General features: G+C 37.1%; 1 protein-coding gene across 1 annotated transcript in view; it reads left to right on the top strand.

Annotated features, from left to right (window-relative positions):
* PDE10A (phosphodiesterase 10A) overlaps window positions 1-19,931 on the top strand; it is a 301,470-nt gene that overhangs the window by 190,543 nt on the left and 90,996 nt on the right. Inside the window, exons 4-5 of the mRNA XM_055311551.1 lie at window positions 15,446-15,566; window positions 16,592-16,641. Of these exons, the coding sequence (XP_055167526.1) occupies window positions 15,446-15,566; window positions 16,592-16,641 (171 nt within the window). The remainder of the gene's footprint in view (window positions 1-15,445; window positions 15,567-16,591; window positions 16,642-19,931) is intronic.

The following is a 19,931-nucleotide window of genomic DNA, read 5'->3' as shown; positions in this document are numbered from 1 at the left end:
GATTGAGCCACCCAGGTTGCCCCTCCATCCTTCTTAAATTATAGCTAACTCCATATTTATGAGAAGACCGAGACTATTTGATATGAGCCCCTTTTGTTTGCTAGTTTATATGTCAAAATGTCTCTCTAGCACCTCTCTTATTTGAGGTTGAGTATCATGCTCTACAACTTCCTTTGCAAAGGTTCTTCTCACAGCTGTTCTCATCTACTTTACCCAGGGCTGCTTTCATTCACTTAAAGTTATTTATACTTGTAGTTTGAAAAAAATCAGAACTCTGCTTCTGAATTAATATTAAGATCACCTTAATGCAGTCAATGTTAGCTGTTAGGGATATTTTCTTCTGGTCTTTTTCACATGCATGTATTTGTATATTAGTAGTTATAGTACATGTGCAGTTTTAATTTCTGGATTTTTTTTTAGTTTGCATTATGCCATAAATAGTTTGTGATGTTATGCCATCTAATATTCTCTTCAATGACTATATCTCATTGAATTTCTCTGTGGTATTATTTTACTTTCTCATGGTTGGATTGTTGGATCTTTAGATTGTTTTTGTTTTTCATAGACCAATTATCTTTATGGATATGGCAATTTTATTCTTACAAAATATTTCCTAAAGAAAAGTGCTAGGATCTGAGGTTATTAATATGATGAAGGATGTAAATATTTTATGACATTTAATACACATTTACCAGCTTACTGTTGCAGTTTGTACTTTCATTTTAACCAAATTAAATTAGCAATTATGTATCTTCTTTTGTATAAATAGCAATGACATTGTTTAAAAATAATATTTTTATTTAAAGCAAATAAGTGGTGTGCCTTGGTGGCTCAGTGGTTAAAAGTTTGACTTCAGGCTCCCTGCTCAGTGGAGGGTCTGCTTCTCCCTCTTCCTCTGCTCCTCCCCCTGCTCATGCTTGCATGCACACTCTCTCCCTCTTTCTCTCTCTCTCTCTCTCTTTCTCTCTCTCTCTCTCTCTCAAATAAAGAGATCTTTTTTTAAAAAAGCAAATAAGCATCCTTCCATAGTTAAATAGATATATTTGTTTTTGTGTGAATTGCGTAAAATGAGGACAAAATCAACCAAATTTACAGGATGCAGCCAAAACAGGATGAAAATTTACATTCTTATAATCATTTATTAGAACACCAAAAATAAACTTTTAAAAAGCAGAGGGGGGAATTAATAAGAGAAGAAATTAATGATTCACAATTTAAAATATAGATGTGATTACTACCACAAGAGGTATTTTCTTAAATGGATTGGTAAAATAGAGCAGTCTGTTCAAGAAGTAAAATACAAATGTTAAGGAATGAGAAAAGGAATATACCCATAAACACAGAGATTATGAATAATTTAATAGGGAGTATTGTGTACTAATATATATGAAAATTTGGATATAATGGTCAATTTTGAGGAAATTCTAAAATATCAAAACTGAAGAAGAGTTAAGAAACCGAAATATATACTAACCAATGAAAAATCTGAAGAATTAGTGAAAACCACCTAAAATGGCATAATGTCCAAAAGATTTACTGGATAATTCCACCAAACATTAAAGAGGAGATAACTCCTACATAGTACAGAGTGTATATTTCAAAAGTTAGGGAAAGAACTCATTCTAGGAGGGAGGTTTATCCTGATACAAAAGTTAGAGCCTTTCACAAAACAAAAAACTACCAACCATTTTTACTAGTGCAAGCATAAGTGCAGAAATCCTAAGTAAATAAACACAGGAGCACTTTAAAAGAATAGTTTTTCATTGCCAGGTAATGACAAGTAGGTCAGTGCGGTAATCCTATAAGAGATAAAGATGATTTAGACTAGGTTACTGGATAATGGAGATGGGGAGCAGTGCTTGGATTGATAGATGCAATTCTAGATCTATTTGGAAAGTAGAGCTAACAAGAGTTGCTGATTAATCCAGACGTATGGTATAAAACAAGAAAGGAGAAATGATGGCATTTCTATTTTGCCTGATGAAATGGGTAGATGGGTTACCATTAAATGGATGGGAAGGTTTGTAGGAAGTCAGCGTGAGATGGGGAAGTCATCAGGTGCTCAAGTTTGGAAGTGCTGTTTGAGATACCTGATGGATTTCTAAAAAGATATGTTAAGGAGGTAGCTGGATATAGGAGTCTGGAGTTGAGATGAATGAAGTGAATTAGAGATACGAATTTGAGATTTCTTAGTTATATGGGTGATTTAAGAACCATCAGTGTAGAGACAGGATGTAACAATGCGAGACTGGTTGAGATCATCTAGGAAGTGAGTGTGGTTTCAGTAGAGAAGAAAATGCAAAGACCAGCCCAGGGCCAGGACATTTAGAAACCTGAGATAGGAAAAAGGCTTACAAAGACTGAAAAGAAGTGTCCCAGAGACAGGGGAGAGCCATGCTATGGGTGCATGCATGCGCAGTAGAGGAAACATTATGTCTAGTCAAAAAACAGTAGTCAACTACATCAAATGCTGCCCATATTTTAAGGGAGCTGAGAGTTACCCTGTGGACTTGGCAATGTGGAAGTCGATGATCTTAATAGAAGTTGTTTCATTGAAACAGAGCGAGTTTGAGAAAGGGAAGAGAATTTGAAGGCAGCAAATAGAGATAATCATTTTATACAGTTTTGCCTTAGAAGGGAGACAAGAAAGAGGGTGGAAGCTAGATCGGAAGGGAATCAAGGTTAGTGTTTACTGAGCTTTAATCAACATGTAACGTTGTGTTACTTCCACGTGTACAACATAATGCACAGCAATTCCCTGTCTGTACAGGCAAAGTCCGTATTTTCCTTATTACACAGGTTAAAACAGCTTTAGGCAACCTGAGCTTTGTAGAAGCCCAGTTTTCTTTAAAAGTGTAGTATGGTTACTTTTAGTGTAAATTTCATTTCACAAGCTTAGCTGCTAGTCACTAACTATAGCCACAGAAACCTGTAAGGAGTATCAGTCCTAAGCATCTCAGCTTCGTGAAAGAATTAGTTGCCAAATTCTTCTCTATATAACTGAAGTACATCATTCTTCTATATGGAAATATTTCATACTGATTATTTAAAGACAGTGATTTTTGTTTGCTTGCACTTAAGATAAAACCCATGATCTTAATGATAGTTTGAACACATGGATCATCTGCCTGTGAAAGATTTTTGCTGATCCATCCTATTACTCACGATGGCAGTAGGCAGGATGTTTCGTCTGAAAACCAGTATCACACCATTAGGAAAAAAATTATAAAATGGAAACTAAACACATTCGTCTTTTGCAAGATTTTAAATTATACCTGTTTTGTCAGTTCTTGGCAACCACAGCTCTGTTTTAGAGGATAGATTTTGAGAAGTAGTAACCACAGAGGGACTATATTAAACCCATACACATAGCTGGTCTTAGTGCACAGGATCAAAGGCTGATTAAAGGCACATTTCTTTATTGTGAAAAAGAATATACTAATGGTCTAGTCATAGAGAAGCTGTGGATAAAATTCGGTTCCTCCTGGATTAGTTTATTAAATTAAAATGTCAACAAAGTCATAAAAATGTTTTAGTTTTGTCATAGATGTTATCATAAGCCAGTATCTTCTTATCTGTTTTCCCCAACTAGCATTTAATCTCCATGAGAGTAGGAGCTTTATCCAATACCTGTAATAGTGCTTGACACACTGCTGAAAAAATATTCGCTTAAAAAAACTTAATTACATACTGACATTCAGAAATGTATCTTTTTCATCTGCCCGGATAACTGAATCCTTTTCTGCTAGCAGACTTAAACTTACTAGAAATGCTTGCTGTATCCTCAGTGATTTAAAACTGTGTTTATCTCATGGACTCCTTTTTTCTGAATTAAGTTATTGTTAAGAAATAATCTCTTGGGACGCCTGGGTGACTCAGTGGTTGAGCGTCTGCCTTCGGCTCAGGTCGTGATCCTGGGGTCCTGGGATCGAGTCCTGCATCAGGCTCCCTATAGGGAGCCTGCTTCTCCCTCTGTCTGTGTCTCTGGCTTTCTCTCTGTGTCTCTCATGAATAAATAAATAAAATCTTTTAAAAAAATAATAATCTCATGGACCCTTTTCATCCGTAATTAAATTAGTTAATATTAGTTGACATAGAAAGCCCTTTGAACACTTACAGTCATGTTCTTTAGGACTGTTAGGTTTTTGTTATTTCTGTTTCCTTGTGTTGAGCTGACTTGTTTTTAAGGGCACCTCACTTAGCAGAATCCCAGCCTGCTCACTTCCACCACTTTTAACAGGGATTCACGGTCTCAGGTCTTTCTGGATCAGTCTGGACCTTGTATCCTACTGTATTGCTCTTCCTTGGCCGCCAGGGTTCTGTATCTTTTCTAGCTTTCTGAGCTTCCTCTGAGCCTCTACACTGAGCTGCTGGGGAACCTGCCTTCCTACCCCTGTACCCACTGCACAACACTTTGAAACAACTCTGTGTAGCATTTCCTCTGTGCTCATTGACATAGCAGGACAAGTCAAGGCAGCTGCTTTTTATTTTTATTTTTTTTCCCCCATGGTGTTAGGATAAGCTCAGGATGCATATACTAATCCCTTGGTTGATATTTAGGATTTTAAAACTTTTTGAAATAAGCATTTGCAAAAGGGTCAGCGGCACCCTCTTTGCTCCATACCCCCATTCTCTTTGTCTGTCTTTGAGGCTCACAGCCTTCCAGAACTGTTCCATGATTGCTCAGTCTTAGAATAGAATTGTTCCGCCTGCGCTGTTTGTGTAGCATAAATGACCTCTTTAATAATTTATTTTAATCTAAAATACCCAAATCAGTTTTGATAACTTTGTTCTTAATATGTAGCATTGTCAACGACTTGGCAGTTTCTTCTTACAGTTAAGCGTACATTTACTTCTGACCACAAATTTTACTCTTACGTATTTGCCTAAGATAACTGAAAACCCATGTTCACGGAAAGACTTCTGCATTCTTCCATGTTCACAGAAAGATGTTTGTAGTAGCTTTATTCTTAATCGCTCAGACCTGGAGAACATAAACGTCCCAAACGACCAACAGTGGTAGAACAGATAAACATATCATACGCAACTAGCAATAGGAAGGAGGAAACTACCTGGATACACAGTTGTATGCATAAATCTCAGTGGTATTATGTCAAGCAAATAAAGCAGAGCTTGAAACAGTATATATTGTATGAGTCCATTTTGATAAAATTCCAAAAACAAAAGCAAAGCTAATCAGTGGTGAAAAAAAGTCAAAAACGGTGGTTGCCTTGGGGGCAGGGATTGATTAAGAAGGACCATAGATAAAAATATGAAATCGTCTGTGTCTTTTATTGTTACTTTTATTATTACTGAGAGGTTTATTATTAAAATTATTTCTTTAATTTTTTTATTTTTGATGAATAATAATTGTATATATTTAAGCATACATATTAGTTACAACATGTGACATATGTGTGCACTGTGAAGTGATTCCCACCATCGAATTAATGAGTACATCCATCACCTCACGGAGTTGGGGGGCAGGGCTGGGGGTGTGGTTAGAACACTGAAGATCTACCTCCGCAGTTTTCGAGTATACACTATGGTGTTTTTAGTTGTAGGTACCTTCCTGTACTTCAGGTCTCAGTACTTTTCCGTCTTATAATTGAAAGTTTGTAACCCTTTTTCTCCCAATACATAGATTTATTATTTCACAGTTATTCATGTAAAAGTGACCTCCTGTCATTGTCTGGTATTGTCACTTAACCACTGAATGCCCATGCAGCCTTTGAGTGCCTTGCTTTCTTACACTCGTATAGGGTAGATTGTTTAAGTCATTTTTGGACACATAGAAAAACTGCTCAATAAAAAAAGAAAAGAAAAAGAAAAACTGCTCAGTAAATGAGCAGTGGAGGGATCAGTGCTTCCTTGAGCCTATTATTGCTTGCTTGCTTCCCATTTTCACTTTTGTTTATAGACATTTTCTCTGCATACAAGTAGAAAGAATTGCATGTTGACCACCATGTAGCTGTCACCCAGCTTCAATGATGATCATTTTGATATCCCTGTTTCATGTACACTCCCTTACTCCCTTTTTTGCTTGCTGGTATAGTCTAAAGCAAGTCTCAGTCATGTAATATCAGCCACAAAGACTTCAGTATAGATTTCTAATAGGAAATGACATTTTAAAAAAATCCTCAAAAAAGAAAAAGAAAAAAGAAAAAAAAATCCTCAATTACATGCCATTTTCATGCCTACCAATAATCACACTTAACAATAATATCTTAATCCTTGGGCCAGATTGTTTTCCTCAACTGTCTGAAAAGATTCTTTTTATAGCTGTTATGTTCGAACTAGGATCCTTAAAACAGTACATGCGGCATTGGGTTGGTACATCTCTGTATCTGTTTTAATCTCTAAGGTCCTTTTTTTTTTAATGATAACTTTTTTTTAAAAACTTCAATTCCAATATAATTAACATACAGTGTAGTTTCAAGTATAGTGATTCAACAGTTCTATACATCACCTTGTGCTCATCACAATGAGTGGCCTCTTCAAACTCTATCATTCACCTCACCCCTCCCCACTCTCCTCTGGTGATCATCAGTTTGTTCTCTGTATATAGAGGGTCTTTTTTTTTCTTTGCTTCTTAAATTCCACATATGAGTGAAATCATAATGATATTTGTCTTTCTCTGACTTATTTCACCTAGCATTGTACCCTCTAGAGCCATCCATATTGTTGCAAATGGTAAGATTTCATTCTTTTTTATGGCTGAGTAATATTACACATACACACACCACACCACACACATCTTCTTTGTCCATTCATCTATTCCTGGATATGTGGGCTGCTTCCATGGTTTGGCTATTGTAAATAATGCTGCTATAAGCATAAGGGTGCATATAGCTTTTCAAATTAGTGTTTTCATAACCTTTAGGTAAATATTCACAGTGGAATTTCTGGATCATATGGTAAATCTATTTTTAATTTTTTGAGGAACCTCCATACCATCTTCCACAGTGGCTCTAGTTTGCGTTCCCACCAGAAAGGTTTGTAACCTTTGACTGACTTCTCTTTGTTTTCTCCATACTCCAGCCCCAGACACCTATAAATCTAATCTATACCTCTGTGAGTTTGGCTTTTTAGATTCCACATGTGAGATAATATAGTGTTTGTTTTTCTGTGTCTAGCTTATTTTACTTAGCATAATGCCCTCTGGCTTCATCTATGTTACCACAAATAGAATTTCCTACTTTTTTAGGGCTGAATAATACTCTAATGCTACATATATAAAATTATATGAATTATGTATATATTTACATACTATGTATATTTACATATGTATATATGTTATTATACGCATACATACACATGTGTGTGTATGTGACATTTTCTTTATATACTCATCTGTTGACAGACACTTCGGTTATTTTTGTAACTTGGCTATTGTGAATAATGCTGCAGTGAATATAGGATTGCAGATATCTCTTTGAGATAGTGATTTCATTTCCCTGAAATATATACCCAGAAAAAAAGATTGCTGGATCATTTGATAATTCCGGTCTTAATTTTTTGAGAAACCTCCATACTGTTTTCCATAGTAACAGCATCAGTTTATATTCCCATCTCTGGTGCACAAAGGCTCCCTTTTCTCCACACCTTCCCTGACACTTGTTATCTTTCATCATTTGATGATAGATACCCTATAGGTGTGAGCTTTAGCTCATTGTGATTTTGATTTGCATTTCCCTGATGATTAGTGGTGTTAAACACCTTTATCCTGCACCTGTTGGCCATTTGCATGTCTTCTTTGGAAAACGTCTGTTAGCTCCTCTGCCCATTTTTTTCAATTGAATTGGGATTATTTTGCTGTTCAGTTGTATGAGTGGGTTTGTTTTTTTAATGTTTTAGATATTACTCCCTTATCAGATAAATGGTTTGCAAATATTTTCTCCCGTTCCGTCTTTTGCCTTTTCCCTTTTGTTGGTGGTTTGCTTTGCCATGCAGAAGCTTTTTAGTTTGATGTAGTCCCACTTGTCTATTTTTGCCTTTGTTACCTGTGTTTCTGAGATCATATCCAAAAAATCATTTCCCAGACCAGTGTCAAAGAACTAGGTTCAGCTTGTGATTTCATCTAGGAGTTTTACAGTTTCAGGTTTTAAATTTAAGTCTTTAAACCATTTGAGTTGGTTTTGTATACTGTGAAAGATAAGGGTCCGGTTTCATTCTTCTGCACATGGATATCCAGTTTTCCCAGCACCATTTATTGAAGAGTGTGTCCTTTCCACATTGTATATTCTTGGTGCCCTTCTTAAAGATAAGTTGACCGTGTCTGACTGGGTTTATTTCTGGATTCTTTGTTCTGTTCCATTCATCTGTGTGTCTCTTTTTGTGCCAGTACCATACTGTTTTAATTATTAGAGCTTCATTATGATAGAGTTTGAAATCAGGAAGTATGATGTTTCTAGCTTTGTTCTTTTTTTCTCAAGATTGCTTTGAATTTTCAGGGCTTTTGAAGTTCTATATAAATTTTAGGGTTTTTTTTCTATTTCTGTGAAAAAAAAAACATGAAACTTTGATAGGGATTACATTGAATGTACGGATCACTTTGGATACTATTGACATTTTAACTATATTAATTTTCCAATCCCTAAACACGGAATTTCTTTCCATTTATTTTGTGTCTTCTTCTATTTTTCAGTTTTTTTTATAAGTTTCAGTCTACATATCTTACATCTCTTTGGTTAAATTCCTAAGTATTTTATTCTTTTTTGACTCTATTGTTAATAGCTTGTTGTTAGTGCATAGAAACACAACTGATTTTTGTATGTCCTAATAAGTATATATGTTACAAGGATTTCTGTATTTCTCAGAGTTTAATGAATTGTACATTTCAGTGTTTCTTAAATTTACTTAAAAATCTAAAAAAAATATTGACACCTTAGGTTTGTTTTCAGTGGTACGGCTTAACATTTCTGAAACTACTTCTGTATATTCCAGGACTAAGAAACTGTACAAATATATTAAGGCTATTGTCAGTAAGATTTCTCTCTGTTGCATGAAGGAATTACAAATATGGAAACGGGGAGTGTTAGAATGCACACTTAATTGCTTAGCTGAAACTGGAGGTATTAGTATGGATTCATAGTTTTTCATTTCCATATATATATATATGTAGATAAATACAGAATTACATATTTATATATATTTATATGAGGCACCTCATCTATACAATATTTACATAAATGAGAGACCTAGAAGCATTGACAGCAGCGGCACTTATAACTCCTGTGCTTGAATTTTAAATACCCCTCTCCATTAAAAGGAACTTCTCTTTCTTTGAGAAACAGAAATGACTAATACCAGGGTTGGCAAAATATGTAATTACAAAATAAGAAGGTGTTGAAAGAATCATGAAGAATGTCAGAAGGATATAGCAACTATCTTGAGGAGGTTCTTGCTGGTCAAATCTGGGATAGTTGAAGAATCAAAATGCATATATGACAGTATTAATGGGTGATAACCTATTGAATAAGAATCTGTGAGTCCAGGGTGGGGGGTGGGGGTGACTGGGTGACGAGCACTGAGGGGGGCACTTGATGGGATGAGCACTGGGTATTATGCTATATGTTGGCAAATTGAACACCAATAAAAAATAAATTAAAAAAATAAAAAATAAATTAAAAAAAAGAATCTGTGAGTCCAGACCCATGTAAAATGAATGAATGAGGAGAATGGAAAGTCTTCTTCCCAGTAGAATGCCAAATACCAAATACAGGAGAGATGATAGAGTTCTGGCCCCAACACTTTGTTGTACTGCTGCCAAAGATGCAAAACCTGATTATAATCTTGAGCAAACATCAGACAAATCCTAATTGGCTCACATTGTACAAAACATCAAGTTCAAGAAACACAAGGGAAAGACTAGAATTGGTCCACATTAAAGTATACCAAATAGGCATGACAAGTAAATGCCATTTGTGATCTGGGATCACAATGACCCTGCCCTAATGGGATGGATAACTGTAAGGATATTACTGGGACAGTGGATGTCATTTGAATGTGGAGTCTTAATTAGCTAATATTGCTGTGGTAATGTTAAAATTTCTGATCATGGTAACTGTTATAACTATGTAAGAGGATATTTTATTTCTTAGGGAATACATAGTACAGTTGTGGGGTAAAGGAGCACACTAACATATTCTCACATATGCAGAAAAAATACTTATGACTATGGCATGTGTTTATGTAGATAGAATAATAGATAACAGGAAGGCAGGCAAGCAGAGTTAACTGAGAATGAGAAACCAAAGAGGACAAAATGGCAATATCGATGGTATACAGGAGGTTTTTTGTATTCTTACATTTTTTTAATAAGCTTGAGATTATGTCAAAATTAACATTATAAAAGATAAATTTAAAAAGAAATAGGAAAAATTTAAAGAATGACATTATTCAAATTTTGAAGTTTATACTAAAAACTAGAAGCTGTTTGTACACACTCTTCAGTGTTGATCCAACTTAACATCTGCCTCATCATGTTTTCTACTGATTTGACTCCAGCCTTCAGGACAGGCCAGTGATCCCTCATAGAGTCATGGGCTCACAGACCTCACACCGTTCAAGCTTCCATTTCGTTCTTGAATTGCCTCTAACCTCTCCTGGGGAAGTGGTTTGCCGATCTGTGTTTAAACACCTACTTCACGTTAGCAAGTCTGGGAGCATTTGTTCTCCTGGCTAAACCAGCTTCACCAAGGATTAACACTGCTCTGTTCATTACCATCGTATCTCATAAAACACTGTTTCCCTCCAGGTGGATGGAGTGGCTGTTCCCCTGCTTCCCAAACTGTTCCAGTGCTCTTAGGCATCACAGCAAACTCACGGTAGTGGTTCAGGACCTGTTAAAGTTCTGTGGAGCACACAATGATGTCTATCAGATAGAGCCTAACAGAATTCACAGTTTCAGTATTAGGTCACTGCAATCCTTTCAGTGAAGTCAGGTCTTTGCAAATCCTTCTGTTTTCAGAAGTTGCTCTAATGGAAAACAAGCTCTACATGAAAATCAATGTAGAACGTGGAAAATTAGAGTGGCAGCATCCAGTTGGATTGTAAGGTTTGAGAAGTTGTGCATTGCCCAACTCATTCTCCTGAGAATTCTGACTTCTTGAGTTATGAAAGTATCGGTGATATTCAGTGTATACTTTGGTTGGGTTCTTATGTAGAATAAAGTTAGGGAAAGGACTTTGTCAAATTAGAATGCTGTGTAAATTCCAGTTCTGAGCAACTTCATTAATACACTCTTATGGGGGATCCCAGGGTGGCGTAGCAGTTTAGCACCTACCTTTGGCCCAGGGCGCGATCCTGGAGACCCGGGATCGAATCCTACGTCGGGCTCCCGGTGCATGGAGCCTGCTTCTCCCTCTGCCTGTGTCTCTGCCTCTCTCTCTCTCTCTCTCTCTCTGTGTGACTATCATAAGTAAATAAAAATTAAAAAAAAATACACTCTTAGGATTTTCTTTCAGTGAAGCTATAGGCTTAAGGTTTATTTTACTGAATTGAATTGATCCCTTATTATTTTTTAAAGATTTTATTTATTTATTCATGAAACACACACATACACAGAGAGAGAGAGGCAGAGACACAGGCAGAGGGAGAAGCAGGCTCCATGCAGGGAGCCTGACGTGGGACTCGATTCCAGGTTTCCAGGATCAGGCCCTGGGTTGAAGCGCTAAACCGCTGAGCCACCCGGGCTGCCCCATCACATTGTTTCTAAAGATCACCTTGGGAGGGTGGGATTTGGTTCATCTCCCCATGCTTCCTGTGCCTTTCCTTATGTGTGATGGTAGTCCTGGCCCCAGGACTATAAAACTTAAAATAATATGTAAATGTAAAGTAGTAAGCGTATCAGGCTAACAGCCAAACAATAGTTATGCTTACTACTTTGCATTTACATATTATTTTAAGTTTTATAGAATATTATGGTTTGAATGATTCACTATGTAGATAGGGCTTTAATTTTTGAGAATTAATAGTGCATTAATATGTAATAGTAACTGTAATAAAACATTTTGCTCTTATGATGCAGTTGTCATTGACAATCAAAGGAAACAGGGTGTACTAAACCCCCCTACACTAGGTTGAAGGTCAGAATTTGAAGCTTAATGACAAAATTAAAATCCTAGGTCATAGATTATCATAGACAGTGAGTGTTGAAAGGTATTTTAAAGGTAACACACTTTAGCCTCCTTGTTCTACAGATGAGAAAAGAAAAACTCAGAGGACACCCCACAATAAACTGCCTTCTTGTTATCACTTGTGTGTGACAACCCAGTCCTTCCAGAAGACACGGTGAACAGCTGTTCTTCCTTCTCAGCACTGCACACAGATCCTGTGAATGGATGTACTCTCAGAATCATGTTGTCAGAGAAAGGAGCCCGTGTTATCATTTTTATAGGGACTCCTCTGCGGGGTGCTTCAGAGCCCACCTGAGACTAACTGAAGTGCCTCTCCCCAGAAGAAAAAGGAAGTGTTCAGAGATTTATTGGTTCATGAACAGTCTGTGTCTAGGGATAGGTTTTTTAAGCATTATGGTTTTTGCGTGTCTGGATCTAGAGATTCAGACCCTGTCATTATGACTGAGTCTCTTTATTTCTCATAGCCTGGCTTTTTTTTTTTTTTTTAAGATTTTATGTATTTATTCATGAGAGACAAACAGAGACATAGAGGGAGAAGCAGGCTCCCTACAAGGAGCCCGATGTGGAACTGGATACGAGACCCCAGGATCACAACCTGAGCCTAAGGTAGATGCTCAACCACTGAGCCACCCAGGCATCCCTCATAGCCTAGCTTTTCTTTAGGTTAGTTTCAGTCTCAGATAAGCTCTTTCTCAGGACTTTGGGGAAAAATACAAACAAATGGTTCTAATTAGTGGTGAGGGAGAGAGAGAGGGTATGTCAGAGTAGAATCGTTTCTCCAGAGTTCTTCAAAACTGGCGGTCGTCAGATAGCATCTTGTTTACACATGATAAAGGAACAGCATGAGCTTGTGTGTATGGCCACATACAATGCTGTCGTGCTTGGAAGGCATCAGAGTTTCAGAGCATTCGTGATTTTTATGCAGACTTTTGCTACCACAATGGTATCTGCCCCAGCGTAGGTCTTGAAGAATATCAGCAGCCAGAGAATTGCCAGGAAGTTACGACTAACTGCTAAGCAGTTAAACCTTTAGCAAAAAAGAGTCACAAAACTTGGTCAGGAGGCCGGTGATTTACCATGGTTGCGTGTGCAACAAAGCGAGCAGGATGCACAGGTTCAAGGGGCCGGGGGAATCCGGCACTGGGTACATGAGGCTCAGCAGATGTAGGAGCAGAGCACACACAACCTAGAGAAGCTGTTCTGAGAGAGGACACAAAGAGTGCCAGTCGTAAGAGTCCCAAGAACAAAGTCAATCATTCTCGAAGTTGGCACTAAAGCATAACGATGCTTGGTGGGTTTCTATTTTGACGCTTTAGGGTCATGTTCATTCGTTTATTCCTGTTGTTCTCTCCACTTAGGAAGCTCTTCCTCCAGCTCTCTGCAGGTCTCACATCTTCACCCCTTTTCAGTGGGGATGCTTCAGGGTGGAATTTTGTCAGTTTCTGAGGATGCCTATTCCTAAAGTGCATTCTAAAACTGTAGTTACCCCCAGGTGTTTGAAAACTCACTGGGGCTCACTGTTGAGATAGGCTTGAGCTGCAACTCCATTGCTCACCTAATGCCTACTGCCATCTGGCTGGGACACTGTAGTAGTGTTTGGATCTCTCAAAAGTAGTGTCTTATTCTTTTTGGTATGTATTGCACCTTGAGACAAGTCATCCTTCATACTTCTTTCTCGGGAGTCTGCCTGGACCAGAGTGTGCACCCTGTCCATCCTATTAAAAAGGGTAACTCTCTCCCTCCAGAGGTCTTGGCTGCCAGCCTTCCCTGCTCTTTTTCCTGCATACCACCTATCACCGCCTGCCACATTATAACATTCAGTTATTTATTTTCCTCACCTAGAATCTTGAAGACTGGAACTTTATTCTGTTAATTCTCTAGCATCTCTTTTAGCTATAAGAATACTTATGTATAGTAGTGTAGATTGTCAGGATTGCCAGTACCTATTTGTGAATTGATCAATTCATCTATTCTTTCATGTATTTTTTCACATTCATTCATTCCTCAGACATTCATTGAGAATAGTGATCAAGAATAATGGCAAATGTTTGCAACAATATGGATGGACCTAAAGAGTATTATGCTAAGCCTAAATAAGTCAGTCAGAGAAAGACAAATACTATATGATTTCACTCATATGTGGAATTTAAGAAACAAAACAAATAGAGAAACAAGGGGAAAGAAGAGAGACAAATCAAGAAACAGACTCTTAACTTTAGAGAATAAACTGATGGTTAGAGAGAGGAGGTGGGTGGAGGATGGGAGAAATAGGGGATGGAGATGAAGGAATGTACTTGTAATGAGCACCGGTGATGATCAGAAGTGATGAATCACTATATTGTACACCTGACACTAATATAACACTCTATGTTCACTATACTGGAATTTTTTTTAAAAAAAAGAGTAATGGCAAGTAATAAAACTTTAGGAGTTAAAGATACCTGAGTGGTTAAGAAAGAGAAAGATGGCTTGAGATGGTGTTGTAGACAGACCGTAACTGCATTTTGTAGAATGTGGGAGGCCGTCCCTGTGAAGAGTCTATTATTTGAAGTACGGTGGGAAGCCCCAGGAGTATTTTAAGCCAGGGAATGACAGAATTTTATTTTGTTTATAAACTTTACCATAGCTATTGCTTGGAGAATAGGCTTAGGAAGGGAAGCTTGGTGGAAGGCAGTTTTTCAGCATTTTTAGAGAAGACAAGTGCTGTAAGTAGCTATGACTTAGCTCCCATCTTTTTCCCAAACCCTATTTACCTGCTGTTGTCCCTGTTACCACAGTGAAGCCCAGAGCTTTGGGCTTGCGGTGGGGCAGCTGGTACTACCATGACAGCAAACACAAGAGCTGCTCCCCCCTGTCCTAGGGGAATAGTTGAGCTCTGACTAGGGTGGTAGCCCTATTGGTGCAGATGAATGGAGACTAATGAACAAACTCTGCTTCACCCAATGCAATGCATATCAGTTTGCTTTTCTAGCATATAACAGAATGTTTCATTCAGTTAGCAAACTTTTGTACTACTTTTACTGATTATATTTAAAACCTCAGAAATAAAAGGGTAATTTGTAACATTTGATGTTTTAATATAAAGTATACATGGAGTCTATAATTCTAAGTCAGCAATTTTAATGTTTAATCTATTTTATAGTAGATTATAATTAAATAATGCTCTTTAAAATCATAGTGTATAAAAGCATAAAGCAAAGTATGTAAAGTTATATACCTTAATAATAGTATGTTTTATAAAGTAAGGAATTTTTAATTTTATTACACTTATGTCCTTTATTTCTCTTTCTTTTTTTTATTAAAAGTACCAAGATACGAATATGCAGGGAGTTGTGTATGAACTAAACAGCTATATAGAACAACGGTTGGATACAGGAGGAGACAACCAGCTACTCCTCTATGAATTGAGTAGCATCATTAAAATAGGTAAGAAGTGTTTCGTATTCGTTCTGGTAGAAAATTTGAACTGAAGATTCTTTTATTCCATTGCAGAAAATGGAAAAAGTAATATACTTACTATAAGGCGAATGCAAGTCATTTATTTACTTCTATTCTGGGGCTAAATTTGAAATGAAAATATTTTATTATGAAAGTACTAGAATGAGTCAAGCCTAAAAATTCCTAAGTTGTCTAATCCCAAAAAAGTATCTGCCAGATATATAAATGGAATGAATGTACTATGCTTCCTAAATAAAACCTAGTTTTCTTTGGAAAGTATAGTTTTATTGAATTAAATCACATCGTTATGGAGTAAATCATTAATTTTTAAGAAACAAAAAGCATTTTAAATTTATTTGGGGAGGTGACAGAGTTATATACTGTTATCACCATTTTACTGATGAGGAAGCTGTGGCAAAGACAGGTCAAATATTTTATCCAAGGCCACACAAGTAAAAAGGAGTGAAACAGGAGTCTACATTCCGGCAGTCCTCCCCTAGTGATATCTGTTATCTGCTCTGATAATTGCCTTCAGATGAACCGGAAGCAGTTTTAGGAAAGTTAAATTGTGTTTTCTTCAATGATGACATGTGGAGATATACATCATCCTTTTTGGTTGATGCTAACATTGATTACTCATTATTATAAATCTCATGTCTGATATTTTTCATTTTTTAAAAATTAAATATAATTCTTAAAAAATATTTCCAATAATTGTGATACTTAAAGTTTCCCAAAGATATTATTACATAGCACATGAGCTGCTGTATGCATTTGAGGATGTCACATCTTTAAATTTGCTGTAGCTGATGCATAATGAATGCAGATGCTCTACTTGTGTGATTGAGTAAAGTGGTAACTTAATCTGCTCAGTTGACTGCATGACAATTAGTTATGGTAAAGCATAGTGGTCCTTTCACAAAGACTCCTGCCTGAGGTCTCACCTTAAAGAGTTTATATGTGGTCTGTTCTTCCATTGAGATTAGTTTCTTCCCTTTTTATTACTTTGGCAGCCACAAAAGCTGATGGATTTGCACTGTATTTCCTTGGAGAGTGCAATAATGTAAGTATCTAAATTTAGATTTTGGTGCTCTAGATAAGAAAATGTCATAAGCTTTTTAAAAAAGATACACTGTGTTACAAACAACAGATGCATGGGAATTAGGTACTTTAAACTCATGTTGTGTTCCGTTTCTATACACAGTTATTGCCAGCTGAAAAGTTTAGCAGCGTGGCAACATTGGAGCATAAAGTCTTATAACTTATTTTGTTTTAGTTTTGGTTTATGGTATCCTATCCTAGGGATGGCATTTCTAGACTGTTTTGTACAGAAGACATTTCAGCACTGGGAGCTGGGGCACCATGGATGATTTATGCCCTTGCAAAACAGTCTGTAACAGTAAAATGAGAACAAAAGTCTAGCATTTTTATGTGTGTGTGATTTTTTTTTTTTTTTTTAAGATTTCTTTAAGGCAACTCTCACAGTGCTGGGACAGAGTTACTAAGTGTAGCTCCCAGAGCTGTGGTGGCCATAGCTCAGACTGTTCCATGGCATGGGGCTTTTCTAGTCTTCTGTGCGACAGGCTGGACCTTGTGTCTCTGGGTTAACTTACTCAAAGCATGGCCCACTATCAAATCCAGTTGCGTATAAGGCACTTTAAAAAGTACTTTAAGATGTTTGGCTACTGGCATCTGATTTTTGTTATGAAATTAAAACCACATACGTGACATTTTAGACCAATATTCCAAGCCAATAACAATTATATTTGTAATTTAAATATATAGAAATTATTTATAAATATATTTGTAAAATTCTTACTATGTATTTCTTGTAGTTAGGCATTGTTATTTGAGATTTGGAATGTATTTTTGCAATGCAATACTTGTATGTATGAGTAATCAAAATGTGTGCTATTTATAATATATAAAATGTTAATAGGAATAGAGATGCAAGTGTTCTGAGATGTTTGATAGTACTCTTGAATAATACAGTAGTCCAAAGGATAAACAGTAGTTGCACAAAAATATTTCTTGGCTGATTTACCAAACCCATAATTGATCCTCTTCTTTTTTGCAGCCCTTCTTTCCCCCTTGCATAGTAAAAATTTATGTTACAGGATTAAAAGCTCTTTAGGGTAAAAACCTTTTCTTACAAATCTTCACATTCACCCAGAATCTCTCCTAGTGCCTTCCATGTAGAGAATAAGAGTGTTAATTAAATTAAATTATTCAAATATCACTACTACTTCTAAAAACATTAAATGATATTCCAGCTAATGGGTAAGCTACTGAAATAACAAGTAGATCTCATTCTTTCCTATTCATTCCAAAAATTTATTTTTAAAATTTTGCCTTTTAGAAAACTGTTATATAATTTGTAATTCTATTGAAAATGTACTGGTGTGTATGTTAGCTCAGGGTGATCATGAGAGTGCATGTCTCCTTATGACGCCCCTGGGATCTGCAGACAACTCTCAGGGCTTAACCTTGGCAGCTGAGTATGTACCACGTGACCCTTTCCCTTCAATCACAGCTATTTGTGACCCAAACTCGGACCCATCCAATTCTCTGCTGAAACCTGGATCCCGGACTCAGCATTTCTAGCTGTTTACATGAAAAGAAGTGAGTGAACCCTGGAACTGAGACGGCCCCATGGGATGACCCTCTTCTGCTCTGTGTGACAGAGAATGGGGGAAAGTGGTTTGCAGAGGTCAGGAAGGGCAGGCAACAGGAGGCCAGGGGTCTGCAGGGTGTGACAGCCTCAGGAAGCGCTTGACTTTTAGAGCCTGGGTTGAGATTCACAAATCCCATATTCTTAGGCACTTGGCTGGTTTGTTGGGTTTTCGTGGGTTTTTTTTTTTTTTTTTTGCAAGCTTTGTTTATACATTGACCTTTGTGAAGTAGGTTCCTAGAATATATGATTTAGAGAAAGCTCTTTGTGTCTACAGTCTCTAAACTGTATTCTATGTATACCAATTCTAATTCTTTGACTTTTTTTTTTTTTTTACTTAATTGAGGGGATGACACTATATGCCTCCAAAGTCTATTGATTTCACTGTACATGACTATCTCTGAGGTCATTGTGTCCATGGTCCTGTCCTGCTCAACAGCATATCCCTAGGAACACACAGCAGACGGCCTAGCAAAAATTGTAGCTTCTTCTGACCTTCCTAAGTCCTGTCTCTGTTGTGCATTATTATCATATACTTCTCCTTCAGAGAATTTAACTGAGTCTGTAATTATGTATTTATTTATGATGTGTGTGATTGTTTATCTGGCTTTCTGATGAGAATGGGATCTCCGTGAAGGCAGAGACCTTGTCCTCCTGGGAGGATACTTTCAGGGGTGATTACTGCATTTTGTTCACCACGTTTCTCCTTGTATGTATTCCACACAGGTGTCTGTGCCTTTAATATTTCCCTGCCCTGGGGACTTCCGTGGGTAGGAAGAAGACATCGCCTAAAGTCTAGATTCACTGAAGTGTTTCTTTTTTAGTCTTTCTTTCTTTCTTTCTTTCTTTCTTTCTTTCTTTCTTTCTTTCTTTCTTTCTTTCTTTCTTTCTTTCTTCTTTTTCTCTTTCTTTCTTTTTCTCCTGCCTTCCTCCCTCTGTTTTTCTCTTCTTTCTTTCTTTTTTCTTTTCTTTTCTTTTCTTTCTTTCTTTCTTTCTTTCTTTCTTTCTTTCTTTCTTTCTTTCTTTCTTTCTTCTTTTTCTTCCTTTTTCTTTCTTCTTCTTTTTTTTTTTAAGATTTTATTTATTTATTCATGAGAGACACAGAGAGAGGCAGAGACACAGGCAGAGAGAGAAGCAGCTCCATGCGGTTAGCCTGATGTGGGACTCGATCCCGGGACCCCAGGATCACGCCCTGTGCTGAAGGCAGGCACTAAGCCACTGAGCCACCCAGGGACCCCTTCCTTCCTTCCTTCCTTCCTTCCTTCCTTCCTTCCTTCCTTCCTTCCTTCCTTTCTTTCTTTCTTTCTTTCTTCTTCCTTTCCCTCTCTCTTTCTCTCTCTTCTTTCCTCCCTCTCTTCCTTCTTTCCTCCCTCCCTCTCTCTCTCCCTCCCTTCCTCCCTTCCTTCCTTCCTTCCTTCCTTCCTTCCTTCCTTCCTTCCTTTGTCCCTTCTTTTCTTTCTTTCTTTCTTTCTTTCTTTCTTTCTTTCTTTCTTTCTTTCTCTTTCTCTTCCTTCCTCTCTCCCTTCTTCCCTCCCTCCCTCCCTCCCTCTCTCTCCCTTACTCCTTCCTTCCTTCCTTCCTTCCTTCCTTCCTTCCTTCCTCCCTCCCTTTTTCTTTCTTTCTTTCTTTCTTTCTTTCTTTCTTTCTTTCTTTTCTTTCTTTCTTTTTTCTTTCTCTCTCTC

The sequence above is a fragment of the Nyctereutes procyonoides genome, unplaced genomic scaffold (assembly GCF_905146905.1).
Source record: "Nyctereutes procyonoides isolate TBG_1078 unplaced genomic scaffold, NYPRO_anot_genome, whole genome shotgun sequence".
Classification (NCBI taxonomy): Eukaryota; Metazoa; Chordata; class Mammalia; order Carnivora; family Canidae; genus Nyctereutes; species Nyctereutes procyonoides.
This window is presented reverse-complemented; position numbering and strand designations above follow the sequence as displayed.